General features: G+C 44.7%; 1 protein-coding gene across 1 annotated transcript; it reads left to right on the forward strand.

Annotated features, from left to right (window-relative positions):
- Positions 1-1,964: 1,964 nt before the first annotated feature.
- Positions 1,965-19,173, forward strand: LOC142072979 (olfactory receptor 52P1-like). The gene is made up of 2 exons (XM_075131418.1): positions 1,965-2,245; positions 17,284-19,173. The coding sequence occupies exon 2, from the start codon at positions 17,328-17,330 to the stop codon at positions 18,378-18,380; it is 1,053 nt and encodes a 350-aa protein (XP_074987519.1). The 5' UTR covers positions 1,965-2,245; positions 17,284-17,327; the 3' UTR covers positions 18,381-19,173.
- Positions 19,174-24,434: the final 5,261 nt, after the last annotated feature.

Below are 24,434 nucleotides of genomic sequence, written 5' to 3' on the forward strand. Positions count from 1 at the left end.
CAGATGCATATCGATGGAAGGTCCCAAGAGCTGTTGACTCTTGTGACTCATAAGGGGCTTTATCGATACTGTCGCCTACCCTTAACGTCTGTTCCCACCCTGTTCCACAGGGCTATGGACCAGATCTTGTGTGGCTTGCCAGGAGTTCAGTGCTATCTGGATGACATCCTGGTCACTGGAAGGAATGAAAAGGATCACTTAAAGAATTTAGAGGCTACCCTACAAAGACTGGAAGAGTATGGCCTACAAGTCCACAAAGACAAGTGTGAATTCTTCCAGCCCTCTGCTGAATATTTGGGACACATCATTGATGCTGAGGGTCTTCATAAGGCCCCTGCAAAAGTTAAGGCTATTGTGGAGGTTCCCCCACCTCAAAATGTTAGCCAGCTGTGCTGGTTTCTAGGACTATTGAACTATTTTGGAAAGTTCATCTCACAGTTAGCCACACTGCTAAAACCACTTCGCAAATTCCTTGGGCAGAACGAGACCTGGAAGTGGACTGAAGCCTGAGATGTTGCATTTAACAAAGCTAAAAATGCATTGCTAAATTCTGAAGTTCTAACGCACTTTGATCTATCTTTATCCCTACAATTGGCCTGCGATGCCTCCCCTTATGGAGTGGGTGCAATCGTGTCAAACATTATGCCTTCGGGAGAAGAGAGACCTGTTGCCTTTGCTTCACGCACTCTAAGCAAAGGAGAAACTAACTATGCCCAAATTGAACGTGAGGCATTGGGAATCATTTTTGGAATTCAGAAGTTTCATCAGTACCTGTTTTTGCGGAACTTTACTCTTCTTGCTGACCATCGCCCTCTGACGTCAATTTTTGGACCCTATCTAGGCATTCCCCCATTAGCTGCTAGTTGTATGCAACATTGGGCATTGTTACTTTCAGCGCACACATATGAAACCAAATATCAGAAATCCACTCTGCTCGGCAATGTGGATGGTCTCTCAAGGTTACCTTTGCCAGTCAAACATCAAGATACTGCCCAAAAGGAAGCCTTCTACTTTGAACACGTAGAGAATACACCCATCACTGCTACTCAGATAATGAAGGCAACTCGCATTGACCCAGTGTTGTCCCAAGTTATGGACCTCGTGATGCATGGAAAATCTCAACGAAACCTCTCCGGTCTCATCGGACCTTGGTACCTATATGTCCTGGAGGACGGAGTTATCGCTCCAATCTGGCTGTTTATTGTGGGGGAGACGTGTCATTATCCCACCACCACTGAGACCACAGATGTTAGAACAGCTACATTCTGGTCACTGTGGAATAGTGCGCATGAAGGAAATTGCACGAAGCTATTTCTGGTGGCCTGGATTGGACAGTGCTATTGAAGAGAAAGCAAGAGCTTGTATGTCATGTCAGGGTGTCAGGAATGCACCCCAGTGGGTACCCCTACACCCAGGGACTGGCCTGAAAACCCATGTCAATGTATTCATGTTGACTTTGCTGGCCCCCTTGAAGGAAGCATGTCCTTAGTGGTGGTAGATGCCCATTCTAAATGGCCAGAAGTCTCCAGAATGCAGTCCACTACTGCAGAGAGTACTATCCAAAAACTACGGGGACTCTTTAGTCGTTTTCTTCTGCCAGAACAACTTGCGAGTGACAACAGACCACAGTTCATCTCTCAGGAGTTTCAAAAGTTTATGAAGGCAAATGGGATACATCACATCACTACAGCACCATATCATCCATCGACCAATGGATTAGCTGAAAGATTTGTGCAGACAATGAAACAAGCTTTGAAATCAGCAAGGAGACAACACTCCAATGGCTGGATCTTTAGCTAGGGTGAACCCAGGGTTATGGGGCAAAATAATCCCTGGGGTTTAGCCGGGAATGGAGGCAGTCTACCTTTCTTCTCTAGTTCAGTGTTTGTTTTATTTAGGAAATGTTCTTATAAAGGGGGGAGGAATATGTTGTGTATTTGGTTGTCATGGTAATAACAGCTTGTTGTTGCTATGGCAACTGAGTTAGATTATTAGGGGGTAGCCCAGCCAGTTTGGGCTGGTTTGGTTAGTTCAGGGTGTGGAAAATAAATGGCTGCTTTCATGGCTCACAGCTCTCTGTGTCTCAAGTGATTTCTTCCTCAACTGCTGCTCCCAAGGATACAACATGTCTGAGTGCTGCATCTGTGGCCTCAGCCCAGTTCTGCCTTCAGGGATCCTTCTCTGAACCTTTCTTTTTATGACTGCTGCTGCTCTGCCTCCAGCTCAGCTTGAGCTACTGCATCAGGTTTGCCGCATTTTACTGCTTTAATAGCCCCAAATAACTTAAAAACTAACCTAAAAGTAGCGCAATCTCTTTCTTGAAACACAGGGGTTTTTTATAATAAATGCAATGGTCTATACATCAAGTAACAAATGAAACGTTTTGTTAGATACCTTACATAGATCTGATTTAGAAAAGAAAAGAAAAGAAAAGAAAAGAAAAGAAAAGAAAAGAAAAGAAAAGAAGCTAAAAGCCCCAGAAGGAGTTTTTCCACATAATCTACAAATCTATGAGATGACAATCAAATTGAAAATCAAACCCTCAGTATTTGTATTGAATCCTGATTGATGGGTGGCTGGTGTTTTAATGAAAAAATAGCATATTATGTTGTTAAAAATTGCCTTGCCCAAGGGAGCCCAAAACTTATGTTGCGTAAAAACAACAATAACATTATTATATTATTTATTTCTAAATACATTCAATGATGCTGGCCAATGTGCATATTCTGAGTTGCATTATATTGTTACTGTCCCTAAAAGGCAACATTTCCTCCTCGGTGTCTTCACTGGAAGTAGAATGCTTCTGCTTCTGGTCATACATATCAGCAGTAAGCAGTGCAATCATTCTTTCATTGGTGCAGACTCTTCATAACAGATTTTGTATCATTGTATAGATGCAAAAATGAGACATCAGCCAATCTAGGTTGTGAAAGACTCAGGAAGGCAAGCAATTCAATCACCTGGACATATAGTGACAATCTCTGTTTCATCTGTTTCACAAACTGCCCTCAAATTCAGAGTAATGTGGTCCAGTTCTCAGAAACACATCGTTTCAAAACTCTCACCAAGAAGCTCTACTAGAATGCCCTCAATTCCTGCAGCACCTTTCCTGTATTAACATTTTCCAACCGTAACATTGAGTTTATCCTCCAAGGTTCAAGAAGAACTGGACGTAGAAAAATCAGGTATATTTCAGCACTGTCCTTACTTTATTGCCTTTGGCTATCAGAAAGCATGGCTTCAGTTTCTCAAACTGAACAAGATACCGGTTCAAACAGGGTATAATGGAAAGCCACCTTGCTTCAGAAAACTACCGTATCTTCTGTTGGTTTGAAAGTCATGGAAAGAACAAGTGACAGGGTTTCTGGGGCTGAGGGCTGATAGATGACACTGAGAGAGATCAGCTGATGGTGAGAAAGTGGAAACTTAGCAGCAGAGAGATCAGTACTTGGTGATACAGTGATAAGAGGTTAGGTGTGAGGAGCTTCTCAGACTTGAACTTCCACAGTGCTGAGCTCAGCCAAAGGAGAACAGAGCACCCTTGATTAACAAGATATACATTCACCCTCTTGTCACGAAGGCTTAAAATCAGTGGCACCGGGTAATCATATTTTGCAAGTGTACTTATGCAATTTCTCACGAAGCTCGAAGGTTTTGGCCCCATAAATGATAGGATTGAACATGGAGAGAAGGAGGTAATATAGGCTGGTCAAGATGATGTGAACATGGAGAGCAATTCCCTGACCAAACTGGTATGTCACAGTGGAGAAGAGGAAGGAAGGGTAAGACATCTTCATCACACCGATATGGTCTGTGCAAGTGCTGAAAGATTTCTGGTGGGCTTTCTTGGAGGATACTCTGAGGACAGCCCTGATGAACAGACCATAGGAAAGGGCAATACGTGTCAGGTCTAACATGATGATTACAATTGCTATTACCAAACCGTACATCCTGTTGACTGTAATGTCGCCACACGACATCTTCACCACGGCCATGTGGTCACAGCACGTATGTGGGATAATGTGGTTGGCACAGAATGGCTGCCTGCTCAGGAGCAGGGGCATGGGAAGAAGGAAGAGAACAGCTCTTATCAAACCCACTAGCCCTAGCTTAGCTATTCATGCGTTGGTGATGGCAGTGGCATATCTCAGAGGGTTACATATGGCGACACAGCGATCAAAGGCCATTGTCATGAGGGTGGCTGAATGTGTCACAGAAGCCACGTGAATGAAGAACATCTGCGTGAGGCAGCCACCCACAGTAATACCTTTCAAATTGAACCAAAATATGCACATTGCATTTGGCATGACGGAAGTAGATGTGCCGATTTCTGTGAGTGCCAGCATGGAGAGCGGCAGGTACATCGGCTTGTGCAGAGTCTGCTCCTTGGCTATAACATAGAGAAGCATGAAATTTCCCAGCAGGCCCATAAAGTAGAAAATAGAGAAAGGGACGGAAATCCAGACGTGAGCAGCTTCCAAGTCAGGGATGCCCATTAGAAAGAATGCTGAAGCGTCAAAGTGTGTGAGGTTGAAAACTGCCATGAGGTGGTTCATGTGTCAGTCAGGGTCAGAAATGGTCAAGGTGCCTGTGAAGGACAGCCAGTGGGTGGTGGGAGAGGGGTGGGGGGTTTACACAATTTATAACAAACTGTAGAGCAAATATTTAATACTTATTACCAATCTAGAAAGGGGGTGTTGAGCAGTGATGTGGCAACATATGCAGGTGGCACAAGATTATTTAGGTCCTAGTCAAGTCCAGAGAAGTCCTCAGAGAGAGCTAACCAAGCCAGGTGAATGGGCAGCATAATGGAAGTTGAAAAAGTTTGGGATTGTTACCTTACAAAGAAGATCAATTAGAGGGGAGATGTGAAAATCTATAAAATACTGCCTGGTAGAGAGTAGATTGAGAATGTGTTCTCCATGTCTCCTAACACAAGATCAAGAGGACATTCAATTAAAGTGAAACATGGCAAATTCAAAACCAATAAAAAAAGAGTGCTCTCTTGACTCAATGCCTACTTAAACTGAGGAACTCATTGCAACAAGAGGTAGTTGAGGCCATGGGCTAAGTGAGACTTTGTGCTCAACAGAATGGGCAGGAAGGCCACAAGGCTATTGCTGTTTAGGGCAACAGGTCTGCACCTCTGTTACCTCCTGTCATAAATATAAAGGGAAGAATAAGCACCTTTCTGCATACAGTGCTATAAAATCCCTCCTGGCCAGAGGCAAAATCCTTTCACCAGTAAAGGGTTAAGAAGCTAAGGTAGCCTGGCTGGCACCTGATCCAAAATGACCAATGTGGGGACAAGATACTTTCAAATCTGGAGGGGGGAAAAAGGCTTGTCTGTCTGTGTGATACCTTTGCCGGGCACAGATCAAGGATGCAAGCCCTCGAACTCCTCTAAAGTTAGTAAGTAATCTAGCTAGAAAATGCATTAGGTTTTCTTTGTTTTGGCTTGTGAAATTCGCTGTGCTGGAGGAATTATATTCCTGTTTTTGTGTCTTTTTGTAACTTAAGGTTTTGCCTAGAGGGATTCTCTATGTTTTGAATCTGACTGTCTGTGAGATTATTTTCCATTCTGATCTTACAGAGTTGTTCTCTTATCTGTTTTTGTTCTTCTAATAAAGTTCTGTTTTTTAAGAATCTGATGAGTTTTTTTGGATCTTAAAAATCAAGGCTGGTTTGTGCTCATCTTGTTTATTCTCAAGCCTCCCAGGAAAGGGGGTGTAAGGGCTTGGGGGGATATTTTGGGGAAAGACGTCCCCAAGTGGGATCTTCCCTGATTCTTTGTTAAATTGCTTGGTATTGGCAGCGTACCAGGTTTTAATCTAAAATAAGCTTAGGGGGGCTTTCATGCTGGTCCCCACAACTGTACCTAAGAATTCAGAGTGGGGAGGGAAGCCTGACACCTTCCTTGTTTCTTTTGGTGAGACACTTTCTTGCAGGCACCCAGCTTTGTCTGAGGCATAAGTTACAGATGTTAACAGACAAATGTAAGAAGAAACATGTGTCAGCAACTCAGCTGCTAACCCTTCTCATGCCTGAATCTCAATGACGTTTGCAGATGACAAAAAATTGGGGGATTGTAAATAATAAAGAAGACAGGTCACTGATTCAGAGCAATCTGTAAGAAGGAATAATTAGCTAAACATGAATTTCCAGTGTGGCCTAGTGGCCGAAAGAGCCAATGTGGTCCTTGGATGGTAAAAACTGGAATCTCAAGGAGAGTTAGAGAAGTTATTTTACCTTTGTATTTGGCACTGGTGTGGCTGCTTCTTGAATCCTCTGTCTAGTTGTGGTGTCCCCAGTTAAAACTGGATGTTTATCTACGGAAGAGTTTTCAGAGAGGGGTCACAAGAATTAGTACAAATTAGAAAACATGCCTTGTTGTGATAGATTCAAAGATTTGAATCTGTTTAGTTTAATCAAGATGGTTAAGGGGTGACTTGATAACTGTCGGAAACGATATACACTGTGAACTAGTATTGAATAATAGGCTTTTCAGGCTAGCATACTGAAGTGTAACAGCAAAAAGAAAAGGAGGACTTGTGACACCTCAGAGACTAACAAATTCATTTGAGCATAAGCTTTTGCTATAAGCTTTTGTGATGAAGGGAGCTGTAGCTCACAAAAGCTTATGCTCATATAAGTTTGTTAGTCGCTAAGATGCCACAGTCCTCCTTTTCTTTTTGCAGAGACAGACTAACATGGCTGTTACTCTGAGAGGTGTAACACAATCCAATGGCTGGAAATTGGAGTTAAAGAATTTCTGATTGGAAATAAAGTGTACATTTTAAATGGTGTCAGTTAATTAAGCATTAGAACAATTTTCTATTCATGAGTATGTTGAATTTAACCATAATTCTCAGGTGACAGCTCTGCCTTGGAAAATGTGCACTCTGTGTGTATTTCATGAACCTGAGGGATCCCATAAGGCGCTGCATGCAAAAAAGTTTTAGGTGAGAAAAATAATAACTTCGCCCTGTCATAAATATAAAGGGAAGGGTAAACGCCTTTAAAATCCCTCCTGGACAGAGGAAAAATCCTCTCACCTGTAAAGGGTTAAGAAGCTAAAGATAACCTCGCTGGCACCTGACCAAAATGACCAATGAGGAGACAAGATACTTTCAAAAGCTGGCAGGAGGGAGAAAAACAAAGGGTCTGGGTCTGTCTGTATGCTGCTTTTGCCAGGGATAGAACAGGAATGGAATCTTAGAACTTTTAGTAAGTAATCTACCTCGGTATGTGTTAGATAATGATTTCTTTAAATGGATGAGAAAAGAATTGTGCTGAATAGAATGACTATTCCTGTCTGTGTGTGTGTTTTTTTTTAACTTAATGTTTTACCTAGAGGGATTCTCTATGTTTTGAATCTAATTACCCTGTAAGGTATCTACCATTCCGATTTTACAGAGGTGATTCCTTTACTTCTATTAAAAGTCTTCTTGTAAGAAAACTGAATGTTTTTTCATTGTTCTAAGATCCCAGGGTTTGGGTCTGTGGTCACCTATTCAAATTGGTGAGGATTTTTACCAAACCTTCGCAGGAAGTGGGGTGCAAGGGTTGGGAGGATTTGGGGGGAAAAGACATGTCCAAACTATGTTTCCCAGTAAACCCAGATAAAGTTTGGTGGTGGCAGTGGAAATCCAAGGGTAAAATAATTTTGTACCTTGGGGAAGTTTTAATCTAAGCTGGTAAAAGTAAGCTTAGGAGGTTTTCATGCAGGTCCCCACATCTGTACCCTAGAGTTCAGAGTGTGGAAGGAACCTTCACACACCCCATAAAATCTTTGCACTAAGGATGAATGTACAACCCTCACCATTCATAACTAACAGAGCTGGCTAGCAAATCGTCCCAGAGCATCCTGGGTTTAACATCTGTCTCACACTGGCCCACTGTGTCAGTCAGCTACCAGTGGTGCCTGCATGTGGCAGCTGTATTGATCTAGGCCCTCACATGTCCCAGAGTTGCCCGCTCTCATTATATAATGTGCATAATTCTCAGCCTGTGAGTTTTTCCTGAGCAGCAGTCCTTGAAACACCATGTACTGTGTATCGGTGTAATAAGAGAAGCAGCATAGGTTCCTCAGCATTTGCGACCTGTGTGTAGATTTCTGACCAGTATGTCACTCCTCCCTGCCAAGGGAGCCGGTTTGATGGGAGTCATCTCACCCCCTGCAGAAGAAGAGTTGTGGGGAGCGTGGGGCAGCTCGGAGGTTGTGGAATCCACAGGTGACTGAGGTGTATGGAGAAGACACTGGCAACTAGCATGATGTTGGAAGCAAGGCAGCCTGGGATGGGGAAGAGAATTCATACAGCGGGTCCAGGATATGGTAGGAGATTGAAGCAGCTGAGGTGCAAAGATCGGTGGTTCTTTCCACCAGTGAAATGTCTGAAGTTATGTAAATAACATTCAATAACAATTGGAAACAAAATGGAGAAATTGGCTGGGGTCTGCTGTTTATACTTAGGAGGTTCGCTAAACTCTCAGGTAGCTCTGTTTCAGTGTGTGGCACCATCTGCTCTAGTGTTGGTGATCACAGGGCCTGGAGAGACTGAATCTCCAGCAAAGCAGTTTGAAACAGGGCCAGCCCAGTTGGGTGGTTAGAGGGGTGCAGCATTTCTCATGGCTCCCAGACTGCACCCCAGGGGTGACAACCCATCCGTCTTATACCCTCTGGACCTCAAATTTGGCCGCAAGGCATCTATGACGCAAGTATGGGGCTAGGGACAGTAGCCCAAACAGGAGAGCCACATGTAGCAGTTCTTTGATTCCTGTATCACCATGTTCTCACCCATGTTCTCACCGAAGCACGGTCATTTTAGCACGGGAAGAGAGGAAGTAATCACGCAGTCAGTGGAGAAGTCCCGTTGGACTAGCTCTGACCCAGGATATCATAACCCATTTCTGCACCAATCTGTGAAAGGTCAACAAAGAAGTGAAATGTGATGCCTCCCTGATGCAGAGAGTAGATTAACCATTAAAACAGTTGGTAGCTGTCAGACATAAAACAAGTTAGCACCTCCCAAGGGCCACTGGCAACTACCATTGATGTCAGAATCCTATGAGAAGAAACCCTTTTACACGCATTTCAGCTTGCATTAGTTCAGGATCATGTAATTTGGATGCGACAGAGTGGCACTGATTTTTCAGAGGCGAAGGGAATGGCTATTACAGCTGCATGGGTGGTGTGCAGTGGTACAATGCTACCATCAAGTGAAATGTGTTTTTGGCCCCCAATCTTGTGGCAGCGTTCCCAGTGAGTGCAGGTGGAAGTGCACTACACACAGGAAAGAAATCTATCACCATGTGCTGCACTGAACCGTTCGCAAACTGCATTTTGCTCTGTAAATCTGAGCCCCTGTTATTGGCAGATCATTTCTTCACTCCCAGGGGGGCTCTTAGGCTGAAGTTCTCTACGGTCTATTTTCTGCTTTTCCCGCTGCTCACAGAGTCCAGGGAATTCTATGGGAGTCCTGGGCAACCTGACAGTTCGCGGGGAGTGTTCAGGGGGATCATAAAGGTCGCTGTGCAACATGTGAAGTGTCAGCCATGTGACATTCACACACTGATTCTCAAGCCTCTGCCTTGCAGTAGCCATAAGGAGATTTCCTTTCTCTGCTGAGCAGGATTGCGGTGACTTGCCTGTTTCTGCATTAAGGTTAGTGCTGAGTTTTTAGTACTCTCGGAAACACCAAGGGATTTACCTGGTCAAATTGGAACTATAAATGTATTGGAAAGAGTTTAGACAAATATTGTGTTTTAAATTTAGTTCCTTTTCTCTTACTGTTTCCTTCTATCTGTCTCAGTAACTTCCTTTTTTTTTTTTTTTTTTTTTTTGTTGTGCTGTGTGCTTTTTCCTCTGGTTCGCTCAAGTTTTCCAGTTCAGCAATGTCACTGCCCTGTTAGGAAATGCAGCCAAAGCCTCTGCAGTGGGTACCTGTGAGCCAGAGAGTTCACAACGAGAATGGGCCACACACTGGCTATATTCTGCTTTCACATTCTGTCTTCACTGGGTCACTCCAGATTGACACTGTCCTCTCTGAGAGCAAAATCAGGGACCCTGTGTTTTGAAATTCCCAACTTTCATTCCCGGTCTCAGAGCACCCCATGAACTGGGGGTTTCCTTCAGACTCTTTCAGCACCCTAACAGAATCGCACTTTCTGCAGCAGGACCCAAAGCCGTGATTTTCACAGCCGGGAGCCCAAAGTTAAACACTCAGGGTGAATCTGGTCCCCTTTGAGATCAAAGGCCAAATTCCCAACGGATCCAGGAGTTCCCCCGTAATCCACATGTAGTGACTTAAATAAATGCCCTGATTTAAATCAGCGCTGAGTCTCCAGTGACTTCATGTGGAGCTCTCCTGTGGCCTCTAAGGACGGGTGAGCTTCTTAGGACCCAAGAAGAACTGACAGAAAAGTTGCTGATATCTCCAACTCACAGGCTTAAACCTTCAAAACAAATAGGATAACATTTTTTTCAAGGGGGGAGAGGGGTCTGCTCCCTCTGAGCCCCCACATCTCTGTTTCTGGAGAGGATGAGAAACACAAAAGGCAGTAAAATTAAAAGCAGGTTTCTGGCTTAGAGGTGGTGTTGCAAATGTTATTGGGGGAAGTCGAGAAACACACAGTGTGTGGGGGCTGGGGGTGGGACAGCGGGACACTGTGATGACCTCCTAAGGTCCCTTCCAACCCTGATATTCTGTGGAATGCAGTATCCAGATCAGAGTGACTCAGAGTCCTGAAATTCTGCAAAATGGGGGATGGACGTCCTCCCCAATGCACAGCCCAAAGAGGCATCATGAGCCCTCCTGCGTCCGGGAGGTGTCTCAGCCTGGAATGTAAAGTGGACCACACTGTAGCAGGTTGTCTCTGACACCGTCCTCATCTGGACCATCCTTCATCCTGTGAGAAGGTGCAGTGGCTAAGGACAGTCAGGAGGAGGCACTGTTATGTCATTTTCTGTTTGTTTAAGTTCAATGAGGGAATTAAGCACAAGAAAGCAAAAAAATGACAACCAACGCTGGAGCTACAAAACTAGAGCTGGCAAAACTGGAAGCAGCAGAGAAGGGAAACTACGGCAAGTTTCAAACGTGGCAGGCAGCAATGAGGTCAAAGAAGAGGAGGCTGCACCCCAAGGGGCTACGGAGGAAGAGGCAGCCAGGGAGGAAGCTGCACAGCAGGGCTATGGAAGAAAAAGAGCAAAAAAGAGAGAGGAGAAAGTGAGAGGGTGAAAACACCAACTGGACTTCATAGAGAAGCAGAACCAGAGGCCCCTGACTCCAATGACTCCCATCACTCCAAAAATCCACAAATGGGAACACTCATGTCCTGCAGACAGTCAGGAGTACGATATTGCTGAATATCTGACTGCCTTCGACAGGCTGTAGGTGATACATAAAATCCCTGCTTGTAAGAGAGCCCCTACCCTGATTGCAAAATTCACTGGCAAAGCTCCAAATGATTTCAATGGAATGCCTAATGAAGATGCTTTAGAGACTACTGTAAATTTAAAGATACAGTTTTGCGAAGTTTTCAGATTACCCCTGAAATATATAGAGTTAAATTTAGGAATCTTAAGAGGGTTATTGGGATGAGTAATGGGGAATATTTAAAGAATGTGAAAGATTTTTTGGGAAAATGGGTGAGGGGTAAAGAGGTGGCAAGTTTTGAAGAAATACTTGGACTTGTTGCTCAAGAGCATTTATTAAGTACGGCTGAAGTAAAGCAGTGTCTGTGGGACAAAGATGTAAAGTCTGGGGCTGAGATGGCATTTTTAGCTGATGACTTCGATTAGACTCAGGTGTCTATTGAGGGCAGGCCACAGAAAGAGGGGTTGACAACTGGTGGGAAGGGAGGGTCCCATTTTGCCCCTGGGAAGACAGTAGGGGGATGGGAGCCTAAACATTCTCTTACCCAAAAACATTCCTCTAACCCCCATCCCAACTCTCCTGTAAAAGCAGAAGAGCTCAAAAGGTGCTGTCAGTGTAATTCCACTGATCACTTGAGGAATAAATGGCCTGTGCTAGGAGGAAGCCGGCAATCAATAGTTCATGTTAGTTCTGCTGTCCTCACCCCAGAAACTCCCCAAGCAACTGAAACCAATCATATTGGTTTTAGGAGATTAGCCTCTGCAGAACCAGACATGGAGCATGTTAACGCTCTCCAAATGGATGGAGTACTTGAGGCAGAGGGATACAGGAGCTCATATCTCTGTGGTTCAGCAGAATGTGGTCTCAAAGGCCAGTGTGCTACCTGGCCACACGGCAGAGATTGTGAGGGTGGGCGAAAGCAGATTCCTTATACCACTAGGTAAAATCCTTGTGGTGTGGGAAGGTCTGGAAAGTGTTTGGACTGTGGAGTAATGGAACACCTCTTTGTCGACCTGCTCCGTGATCATGTTTTTTCTGTGCAGCTCAGCTTAAAGTATTTGCCTGCCGCAGGAGTGAGTTTTATCCTGGGACCGGTGAAGGAAAGGGTAAGTTCTCAGGAACTGCTGATAGAATGGGAGAGAGTCTCCTTGATTCTTCTGCAACAGGGGGAAGCCACATGCTTCCAGGCGGGAGGGTGGTTTAGAACAACTCGTGCACTCAAGCTGGAGGAAACATCACATCAGGAAGGGATGGGGTGTAATACCTGCCAGGGAGAGAACTGTCCAGGTTGTTAGCTTCCAGCAGGTCACAGCTGAACCAGAGACAAACTCTAGGGAGCATAGAGAAATGTGTCCCAGAGGAGAGCCTAGAGAAGGGGCAGGGAATCTCAGAAACCACTGAGGTGAGTGAGGATTCCTGTCACTCTGTAACACACGGAAGCAGGATGCTTCCAATTATGGGAGGGGGCTGAGACTAGGCAACATGCCCTCAGGCACAGAGGCAGGGGAGATGTTGTCAGTGAGTAAGGAAACTGTCTCAGCTGTTAACTGGTAGAGTTTTGCAGCTGAACAAAGGAAAGATCACTTCCTATGGAGCACACAGAAATGTGTCTTAGGAGGGGTCCCAGAGGAGGAAACTGGGGAAGGAATAGTGGGGGTAGAGGAATGTCTCCCCACTCGTCACTTGGGGCATAATGCCGAGGACACTAGAAGGAAGGCTGCATCAGCATCTGGGAACCCAGGTACACAGACTGTGTCATAAATATAAAGGGAAGGGTAACAACCTTGATGTATGCGGTAACATAAAATCCCTCCTGTCCAGAGGTACAGAGTCCCTTTACCTGTAAGGGGTTAAGAAGGTCAGATAACCTGGTTGGCACCTCGCCAACTGGACCAATAAGGGAAGAAGATACTTTCAAATCTGGAGTGGGGGGGAAGAGTTTTTATCTGTGCTCTCTTTGTGTGTCCCCTCTCTGGACACAGAGAGAGACAGAGACCAAGCTGGTAAATCATCTCCTGAAAAGATACCTGAAATGATACATTACAATTACAGAAATTGTAAGTAAAGGCAGGGAAATGCCTTTGTTATCTTTTGTTTTAGATTGTGAATTTTCCATATGCTAAGAGGGAGTTTTATTCTTGTTTTTTGTAACTTTGAAGCTGAGCCCAGTCGGGAATCCTCTGTGTTTTACTTTTTTATTTACTCTGTAAAGTTACCTTCCATCCTGATTTTCCAGGTGTGATTCTTTTACTTAAAAAAAAAAAAAGTTCTCCTTTTCAGAACCTGATTGATTTTCAGGGTCCTAAAAAGCCAGGGGTTTCCTCTGTGCTCACTTTGTAACCAATTGGCTAGTATATTTTTCTCAAGCCTCCCCAGGAAAGGGGTGAAGGGCTTTCCGGGGAATATTTTGGGGAAACAAGGGCTCAAAGTGGCCCTTTTTTCCTGGATTTTTGTCTAAATCACTTGGTGGTGGTAGCAATACCATCCAAGGACAAGGAAATGATTTGTGCCTTTGGGGAATTTTTCACCTATGCTGGTAGAAATACACTTAGGGGGTGTTTCATGCGGGACCCCACATCTGTACCCCAGAGCTCAGGGTGGGGAGGGAACCCTGACAGCATTTGACTCAGGTTTTGAGAGGGAACTGTGTAACTGGCTTCCTGGAGGGGAGCAGTCCCACAGCTTACTTCTCAGGGACAGAGGAAGGGGTGACGGAGGGTACCCCAATCCAGGTCCCAGTTTTTCAGGATGCTATTTCTGATACTTTTTTTGGAAAATATCTGTGTCTCTTTACATCTAGTTGCAGCTCCAATGCCTGTGATTCAAAAAAAGGTATGAATGTAAAGTTTTGGGATAAGAATTTGATGACTGATGTTAAACCTTATGGTAAGTCTAGTTCATAGTTAATAGCTGCAAACAGATTTAAATCTGATCATAGCATAGAAACCTGGTTTGCAGTGTCTGAATGGGGAAACTGAGGCACACCACCTGTCAAGGTTCCTTCCCCACTCTGAACACTAGGGTACAGATGTGGGGACCTGCATGAAAAACCTCCTAAGCTTATCTTTACCAGCTTAGGTCAAAACTTCCCCAAGGTACAAAATATTATTTCCCCCCAAAATACTTCCCAAAACCTTGCACCCCACTTCCTGGACAAGGTTTGGTAAAAAGCCTCACCAATTTGCCTAGGTGACTACAGACCCAGACCCTTGGATCTTAAGAACAATGAGCAATCCTCCCAACACTTGCACCCCCCCTTTCCTGGGAAATGTTGGTTAAAAAGCCTCACCAATTTGTATAGGTGACCACAGACCCAAACCCTTGGATCTGAGAACAATGAAAAAATATTCATTTTTCTTACAAGGAGACTTTTAATAAAAATAGAAGTAAATAGAAGTAAAGAAATCACCTCTGTAAAATCAGGATGGGAGATACCTTACAGGGTAATTAGATTCAAAACATAGAGAACCCCTCTAGGCAAAACCTTAAGTTACAAAAAAGATACACAGACAGGAATAGTTATTCTATTCAGCACAATTCTTTTCTCAGCCATTTAAAGAAATCATAATCTAACACGTACCTCGCTAGATTACTTACTAAAAGTTCTAAGACTCCATTCCTGGTCTATCCCTGGCAAAGACAGCATATAGACAGACTGAGACCCTTTGTTCCTCTCCCTCCTCCCAGCTTTTGAAAGTATCTTGTCTCCTCATTGGTCATTTTGGTCAGGTGCCAGCGAGGTTACCTTTAGCTTCTTAACCCTTTACAGGTGAGAGGAGTTTTCCCCTTCACTTTATATTTATGACACCGCCTCATGGCCTTGAAGGCTGGGTGCCAAGAGAGCGATAACACACCCTGCCTTTGAGCTAGTCGGTGGCTAACCCTCTTGTAGCAAACTAAGGGGGGAGGTGAGACATTCTCTATCACCGGGGAGCATACTGTAACCGCCATAGTCCTCATTTTCATATAAACATGATTTTACATAGAAAACATGCCTTGTAAGGTATCAGGGAAAGGTTATGATCTGTTGAAATCATGCCTCTATCCATACATGTGTATCATTAATGAATATGGAGTTATGATTATGGTGTTGTATGGTGGTCACTAAAACATGTTGTAAATTGGGGAATAAATCAGATATTAGCTCTCCAGAGGCAACAGCAAGGAAAGTGACCAATCCCCGGGCAGGGTGTCAAACAACCCATCAAGAGCCCTTGTCCAGCAAGGGAGCTCCAATGCAATGACTCACGTGCACGAAGCCCCACAGAGGGAATTGCTCAACCTTGCTTGGAGAGACTCAGCAATGCCCCCCAGACATGCCTGGACTTGTGCCCCCCAAGCACATGGATTGAGGCTATAAAACAGACAGAGCGGACACATACTGGGCCCTTCTCCTGCCCCCACTGAGAAGACAAGACTCCAACAGGGGAGATTGGCCCAGGTTTACACAGGAAACTTGTATATTAAGGACTGCAATATTCAGTGGGGTGAGAAAAATCCTTAATCTAGATGTTGCCCAGTCTAATAGGATTGAGAGTTTAGACAGTGTGCTTACATTTCCTTTTCTTTTGGTAACCACTCTGACTTTTTGCCTATCACTGAATATCACTTAAATTCTATCTTTGTACTTAATACATTTGTTGTTTATTCTACCTGAAGCAGTGTGTTTGGTTTGAAGCGTGTAAGAGACTCCCCTTGGGATAACAAGCCTGGGGCATTTCCATTTCTTTCTTAAACTGACAAACTCACATAAGCTTGGAGTGCCCTGCGGGTACACCTGCACACTGCAAGAGTAAGGTTGTGTCTGGGAAAGGAGATATTGGCTAGTGTCATTCGGTTGCATAATCCAAAGAGCAGTTTACATGTCCAAGACTGAGCGTGAACAGCCCAGGAGTGGGGTTCTCACAGCTGAGCAGGGTAAGGCTGGCTACCAAAGCTAAGGACTGGGGTGACCAACCAGATCACCAGTCCAGATAACACCAGAGGGGAACATCACAGGGTTGCAAAGCAGCATGTAGGTGGACAGGTGGGCAGTGCTGTTGAAATTATTTTTTTCTTTGTGATTGTTGGTCCAAGGCCAACTTTGGGACCTTTCATGGTACAGAGTGTGTTTGGCGAGATTCAGAGTCTCTTTCCCATGGCAAGCCACAGAACTACAATCTGGGTGTCACAAGTTTTACTCAGTTTTGTTTCCATTTGTTGTTGTTCTCTAACTTCAGGCATTTCATTGGTAGAAATAACATTTGATATTTTTGTAACAATGTACCCCATATTGTTCATTGTGATATGATGATATGATGATATGATTATAGCATAATTATGATACAGTTTATGCAAGATGGGTCATGTAAGATGTTATTGGAAAAGTTATGACTTTCTGAATATGGTTATCCTATTTGTATGTATTGATGATTTTGGTCAAAAGTTCTGAATTTTGATTACTTCCCTGTATTTCAAATGTAGTTACAAGTGAGTAACGCCCACTAGGGAACTTGATGTCAGTCTAGATAGATGGTTGGGAAGGGCCTATTCAGGGCAATGAGACTTTGGGGGAAACAATAGGCCTTTAGAGAAACTTATCTCCCACCTGGTGAGCCTCCCTGAGAATGCTTCAGACAGACTATACGTAGTGGATGCTATGACTCTAAAAGGCCATGTGACCAGGCCACATAACTCTGGACTCCATTTTGGGGAGTCTGTAATCTTCCCACAAACGAGTCTGGAAACCAAGTTTTGAAACAAACGGTTCCCTCCGTATTCTAGATCTATGGAAAGTAGGGAGTGACATCGTCGGTAGTTCTTCACTCCTCACTCAAGAAGACTCCGAGAATGTTCATAACTATAACATATTTACCATATTATTTTTTACAAATAAGAACCCCCTTGCTGTGCTTTTCTCCCTTTACAGGCACCTTGAGCATTTCTGAGTCATATCGATGCATCAACTGCTTCATGGCACCTTTCAACTTCACCCACTCTGACACTTCAACTTTCATCCTAACGGGCATCCCTGGCCTGGAGGCTGCCCACATCTGGATTTCCATCCCTTTCTTTACATTCTACATTATCAGCCTGTTGGGAAATGTCACGCTTCTGTCTGTTGTAGGTAAGGAACAGACTCTGCAGAAGCCGATGTACCTCCTGCTCTGCATGCTGGCACTTACAGACATTGCCACACCTACCTTTGTTGTGCCAAAGGCACTGGGCATATTTTGGTTCAATTTGAAAGGCATTACTGTGGCTGGCTGCCTCACCCAGATGTTCTTCCTCCACACGATTTCTGTGATGCACTCATCCACCCTCGTGACAATGGCCTTTGATCGCTACGTTGCCATATGTAACCCTCTGAGATATGCCACCATCCTCAGCAATGCACAAATAGCTAAGCTAGGGCTTGTAGGTTTCATAAGAGCTGTTCTCTTCATTCTGCCCCTGCCCCTGCTCCTCAGTCAGCAGACATTCTGTGCCAACCGCATTATCCCCCACACACAATGCGAGTACATAGCTATGGTGAAGATGGTGTGTGGGGACATCAGAGTCAGCAGGATATATGGTTTTGTGCTAATGTTTGTAATCAATGGGTTTGACCTGACGTTCATTGCCCTGTCGTATGGTCTGATCATCAGGGCCGTCCTCAGAATCTCCTCTCATAAAGCCCACCAGAAAGCCCTTAACACTTGCACAGCCCACATCTGTGTGATGCTGACATATTATACCCCTACCTTCTTCTCCATTCTTACACACTACTTTGGTCAAGGCATCGCACCCTATGTTCATATCATCTTAGCTGACCTCTATCTCCTCATCCCTCCCATGCTCAACCCTATCATTTATGGGGTCAAAACGAAAGAGCTTCGTGACAAAGTAGTCAAATACACCTGCAGAAGTTCTGCAGACACAAAGTTCACGCAAAGTTCTGCAGACACAAGAGACGATATCTCCTCAGGCCTGCAGTGTCCATCAGGGAACTGTCAAATTGTCAGAGAGTATGTGAACCAGCACTAAGTGGGATGCAGTTTGGGAGGAAGACCAGAAGTTCTGTGAGCGCCATGGTTCCCCAGTTACCCCTGGCATGGAGGAAGAGTATGCTCACAAACAATCTGTAAAAAAAGTCAGCCTTCCTTGACTGTGCAGTTCTTACGAGTTGTACTCCTAGCAGAAGGAAAATCCTTTCACCAGAAAAGGGTTAAGAAGCTAAGGTAACCTCGCTGGCACCTGACCCAAAATGACCAATGAGGGACAAGGTACTTTCAAATCTGGAGGGGGGAAAAGCCTTTGTCTGTCTGTGTGATACCGTTGCTGGGAACAGATCAAGGATGCAAGCCCTTCAACTCCTGTACAGTTAGTAAGAAATCTAGCTAGAAAATGCTTTTGGATTTCTTTGTTTTGGCTTGGAAATTCACTGTCCTGGAGGACATGTGTATTCCTGTTTTTTGTATCTTTTTGTAACTTAAGGTTTTGCCTAGAGGGATTCTCTATGTTTTGAATCGGACTGCCTGAATCGGTCCATGGGCCTGCATTCACCACAACCCTCGACAGCATCCAGAATGCGTTCACCCGGGGAGGGATATCCTGGCCCACAACACAATTTTTTTCAGGAAGAGGGGCAGACCAGTTGAATAGTCATGACTAAGGTTTTTTGTCACAGATAGTTTTAGTAAAAGTCACCAACAGGTCACGAGGGTCTGCGGGGGAGACTGAAATGGGGAAGATTAAAGCCTCATCAGGAGTATGACAGCCTGAGCCACACTTCAGGACGGGTGACGGTCCAGCACTTACTGCCACTGCAGATAACAGCTCTGTGGCCCCCACTGCAGCCCCAGCACCTCAGAGGTCCAGAGCCCCTGCTGCAGCCCATGTGAGAGAGCTCCACGGCTCCCACTGCCAGTGGCAGCTCAGAGATCTGGGTCCCCACACGGCCAAGAGCCACTTGGAGGGCCACATACCCCCACCGCCAGAGGTGGCTGAAAGCTGCTGGTTCCTTGGCCACACATGGCGACTGAGAGCTCAGGAGCCTCCACCCGCTGCCCCAGGGCTGAAGTGGTAAATGTCACAGAGGTCTCCGAAAGTCACAGAATCTGTGACTTCTATGACTTAATCTTATCCTTAGCCATGTCTATGAACAACTCTCCATGGTGAATGGAGAAGTGGTGGAACCCTAGTGACTGAGACAGTGACAATACTTTGTGCAGGAGGCAAAACAATCACTGACTTGCCCCAGACAGTAGAATTGTTCATCCCTGGACTCAGAGTGTCATCCGGAATTGTTAAGACCTGGAATGTTGTTGCCTCTGTAACACTGTTCAGTGCTTCTCTCCTTGGAGCTCCAAAATTATCAGTGTTGGCAGGTAAGGCAACCTACTAATTCAGCAGTCCTTGATCTTATTCAGAAAGAAAGACCGCAGGCATGGTTCGATGACAAAGGCATCCGGAGAGGTTTATTTCCCCCTAGGCAGAATCCCATCACCCTGAGTATGAGCAAAACGAGTGAATTACCTTATGAAAGTCCTTTTCTGGGTGGTAATACCCCAATAAATCCTTAGAGATCAAGGACTACTGAGGGTAAAGACATTAAGAATGTTGATCTACCATCTCCAAACCGATGGGTTGGTAGAGTGATTTCAAGGAACTGTTCTGGAGACATTATTGAATTCTGTAGCCTCAGATTCCGAACATTACGATCAACTCCTCCCCAACCTCCTTTAACCAATCAGGGAGGTGCCTCAAGGCTTCAAGTTTTCGCCCTTTGAACTGCTGTCTTGGAAGTCCTCAGGTAATGAACATAGACCAATAAATTCTTCAATTAAGAAATTGCCTCGAGACTTTGTGAGTGTTTGCTCGAAGAATTTTGCTAAATGCACAGCAGGTACAAGAGAAGGCCGATAATAAAGGGGTCTAGCTGTGAGTGTTCCGTCTGGGTGATTGTGTGTTATGGTTACAACCAAGCTTGCTCTTCAGATGATTGGTTCATTGGCAGGGACTCTTTGATGTAGTGAGGCATGTGGGCCCCATCGACTACAAGGAGCACCACCCAGAGAAGAAAAAGAAGACTAAGATAAGAACATAAAAACAGCCATGCTGGTCAGACCAATGGTCCATCTAGTCCAGTATCTTGTCTTCTGACAGTGACCAATACCAATCTTCACACTGAAAGAATCGAACAGGCTGTTCTTGAGGGATCCATCTCCTGTTCTCCAGTCCAAGCATAGGCAATCAGATGCCAGGGATTCCCAGATCATGGGGTTGAATCCCTGAATATCTTAGCCTGCAGCCTATTAATTTCCTTCAGTCATCCCTGGTTCTTGTGTAATGTGAAGGAGTAAACAAAACTTCCACAATTAAATTACCCCTAATGAAAAAAACACAGTAAAAGAACTAAAAAAGAGCTTAAGAACCATGTAAAACAAACAGTGAAATATGAAAAGGCATCTTTTAAAAAGTGGAAGTCAAATCCTAGTGAGGTATATAGAAAGGACCATAAACACTGCCAAATTAAGTGTAAAAATGTAATAAGAAAAGCCAAAAAGGAGTTGAAGAACAGCTAGCCAAAAACTTAAAAGTTAAGAACAAAATATTTTTAAGTACATCAGAAGCAGGAAGCCTCTTAAACAACCAGTGGGACACCATGACAATTGAGATACAAAAGGAGCATTTAAAGATGATAAAGTCATTATGGAGAAAATAAATGAATTCTTTCCTTCAGTCTTCATGGCTGAGGACGTTAGAGAGATTCCCAAAACTGAGCCATCTTCATAACATCAGCTAACAGGATGTTAGGAATCATTAAAAAAGGGAGAAAGAATAAGACGGAGAATATTTTATATGCTCTGGGTTCAGCTGATCACCATATTGGGGGTCGGGAAGGAATTTTCCTCCAGGGCAGATTGGAAGAGGCCCTGGGGGTTTTTCGCCTTCCTCTGTAGCATGGGGCACGGGTCACTTGCTGGAGGATTCTCTGCACTTGAAGTCTTTAATCCATGATTTCAGGACTTCAATAGCTCAGACATAGATGAGAGGTCTATTGCAGGAGTGGGTGGGTGAGATTCTGTGGCCTGCATTGTGGAGGAGCTCAAACTAGACGATAATAATGGTCCCTTCTGACCTTAATATCTATGTATCTACGAGACTAAGGGGGGGTATGATAGAGGTATATAAAATCATGAGTGGTGTGGAGACAATGAATAAGGAAAAGTTATTTACTTGTTCCCATAATATAAAAACTAGGATCCACCAAATGAAATTAATGGGCAACAGGTTTAAAACCAAGAAAAGGAAGTTCTTCTTCACTCAGCACACAGTCAACCTGTGGAACTCCTTGTCGGAGGAGGTTGTGAAGGCTAGGACTATAACAGGGTTTAAAAGAGAACTGGATAAATTCATGGAGGTTAAGTCCATTCATGGCTATTAGCCAGGATGGGTAAGGAATGGTGTCCCTAGTCTTTGTTTGTCAGACTGGAGATGGATGGCAGAACAGAGATCATTTGATCATTACCTGTTAGGTTCACACACTCCGTTGCACCTGGCATTGGCCACTGTCAGTAGACAGGATACTGGGCTGGATGGACCTTTGGTCTGACCCAGTACGGCCATTCTTATGTTCTTATGTTCTCCCCAAAGTTAGACATTTTGGCTTTTATCAATTCTTGAAAGATTTCACCAATTACACATCTGTTTATACGTCACTATAAATCCAACCTATCATTTTCTAACAGTTCCCTAATGTAAGTGGGGAACTATTGTTGGGATCTTTCCTGGCTTTTGCGTCACCCCAAGGGAACTGGTAGTGAAAGAGTCCAAGTCCCTACTCCCACTCCCTTTTCCCAGAGGCCTGCCTGACCTCAAGGACTCCCCTTCCACTCTCCTGTTTGGAAGAGTCCTCGTAATGGCGATATGGCTGAGCCAAAGATTCCTGGAAGGCTGAACCCCCAGTCTCATCGTGGTCACTTAGGACAGGGGCTAGGGTGTCCCCACTCTGGGGTACTCTCTTCACACCGGACACTTCTTTGACCCACTGATCACTGCATTAACTTCAAACCAACTAGAATGTGTTAAACAGCGACTGAAAGAAAATTGGAGAGGAGTACTTGTGGCACCTTAGAGACTAAGCAGTTTATTTGAGCATAAGCTTTTGTGAGCTACAGCTCACTTCATCGGATGCATTTAGTGGAAAATACAGTGAGGAAATTTATATACACACAGAACATGAAGGAAAAAAAAAAACCTGTAAGCAGAGTGATCATTTAAGATGAGCTATTACCAGCAGGAGAGAAGGGTGGGGGTTGGGGGGGAGGTGGGTGAAAACTTTCCAGCAGTTAACAAGGACATCTGAGGAACAGTGGGCGGGGGTGGGGGAAATAAACATGGGGAAATAGTTTTACTTTGTGTAATGACCCATCCATTCCGAGTCTCTATTCAAGCCTAAGTTAATTGTATCCAGTTTGCAAATTAATTCCAATTCAGCAGTCTCTCGTTGGAGTCTGTTTTTGAAGGGTTTTTTTGTTGTTGGTGTAATATAGCAACTTTCATGTCTGTAATCGCATGACCAGAGAGATTGAAGTGTTCTCTGATTGGTTTATGATTGTTATAATTCTTGACATCTGATTTGGGTCCATTTATTCTTTTAGAGACTGTCCAGTTTGGCCAATGTACATGGCAGAGGGGCATTGCTGGCACATGATGGCATAGATCACATTGGTGGATGTGCAGGTGAACGAGCCTCTGATAGTGTGGACATCTACACATCTACCAATGTGATATGCCTGCACAGTCTCTACGTAAAAGAATAAATGGACACAAATCCCCCTCCCCCTCCGCCCTGCTGTCCTGCTGGTAATAGCTCATCTTAAGTGATCACTCTCCTTACAGGTTTGGTTTTTTTTTTCCTTCATGTTCTGTGTGTATATAAATTTCCTCACTGTATTTTCCACTAAATGCATCCGATGAAGTGAGCTGTAGCTCACGAAAGCTTATGCTCAAATAAATTGGTTAGTCTCTAAGGTGCCACAAATCCTTCTCTTCTTTTTGCGAGTACAGACTAACAGGGCTGCTACTCTGAAACCGGAAAGAAAATTAAGGATAAATGGGAAAGTTCAAGGAAACAAGGAACCCCGTCCTGACAAACAGCCATGTCTGGGACCTAAGAACTGTTCTCTTTGTGTTCCTCACACATCCCAGGCCCCCTGCCAGCCTCTAGTTGTGCTGTGGTGATACTGCCAAGTCAGACACTGGCTTTTGCAGTGGCCACACACCCTCAGGCTCTAGGTGGTAGGACCCTTCTCCCCAGCAATTGGCCCTACATCAGATTGACGTCCTCTCTCCTGAGTCCAGTCTTCAAGGCCCTCCGGTCTGGTGACATCTCCCTGTGCTAGGCCCTCTGTCCATGGCCCCAACTTGCTCTCCTGAGCTGCTCATTGTGATCGGCTACCTTGTTACTAGTTGCCGGCATCCACTGTCCTGGCTCTGTCCCTGCAGCTCCCTACTCTAGCTCAGCCGTGGCTCCCTGTTGGTGCAGCAGGTTTGTGCGGATCCAGCTCCCGGTTCTGGTCTGCTCCAGCTGCAGCTCCCCAGCTCTGCTTCAGCACTGCTGCCTTCAACTCTTCTGGCTTGTTGTGTGTTTGGTTGTCATGCTAATAGCACCTTGTTGTTGCTATGGCAACTGAGTTAGCTTATTAGGGGATAGCCCAGCCAGTTTGGGCTGGTTTGGTTAGTTCAGTGTGTGGAAAATAAATGGCTGCTTTCATGGCTCACCGCTCTCTGCGTCTCAAGTGATTCCTTCCTAAAGTGCTGCCGCCAAGGATACAACAAAGTGGCGACGAGAATGGGATCCCTGTGCTGCCCCAGCCACAGAAGGAAGTAGAAGTCAAGGCAAGCAAACAAACAAACAAACAAAACCTACCAAAATCTTTCAGCTGTTGGAAGGGGGTAAGAACTGGCTTGTTTGCACTGACTGTGCTGGCTTGTTGGCACTGACTGTGAAACATGAAACTAAAACCATGGCTACACTTAAAGGGCCACTGGAACCTTTGGAGGAGAATGTAGTGCAGTGGCATGTGTATACTG

Source organism: Caretta caretta, chromosome 1 (assembly GCF_965140235.1).
Source record: "Caretta caretta isolate rCarCar2 chromosome 1, rCarCar1.hap1, whole genome shotgun sequence".
In the NCBI taxonomy this organism is placed as follows: domain Eukaryota; kingdom Metazoa; phylum Chordata; order Testudines; family Cheloniidae; genus Caretta; species Caretta caretta.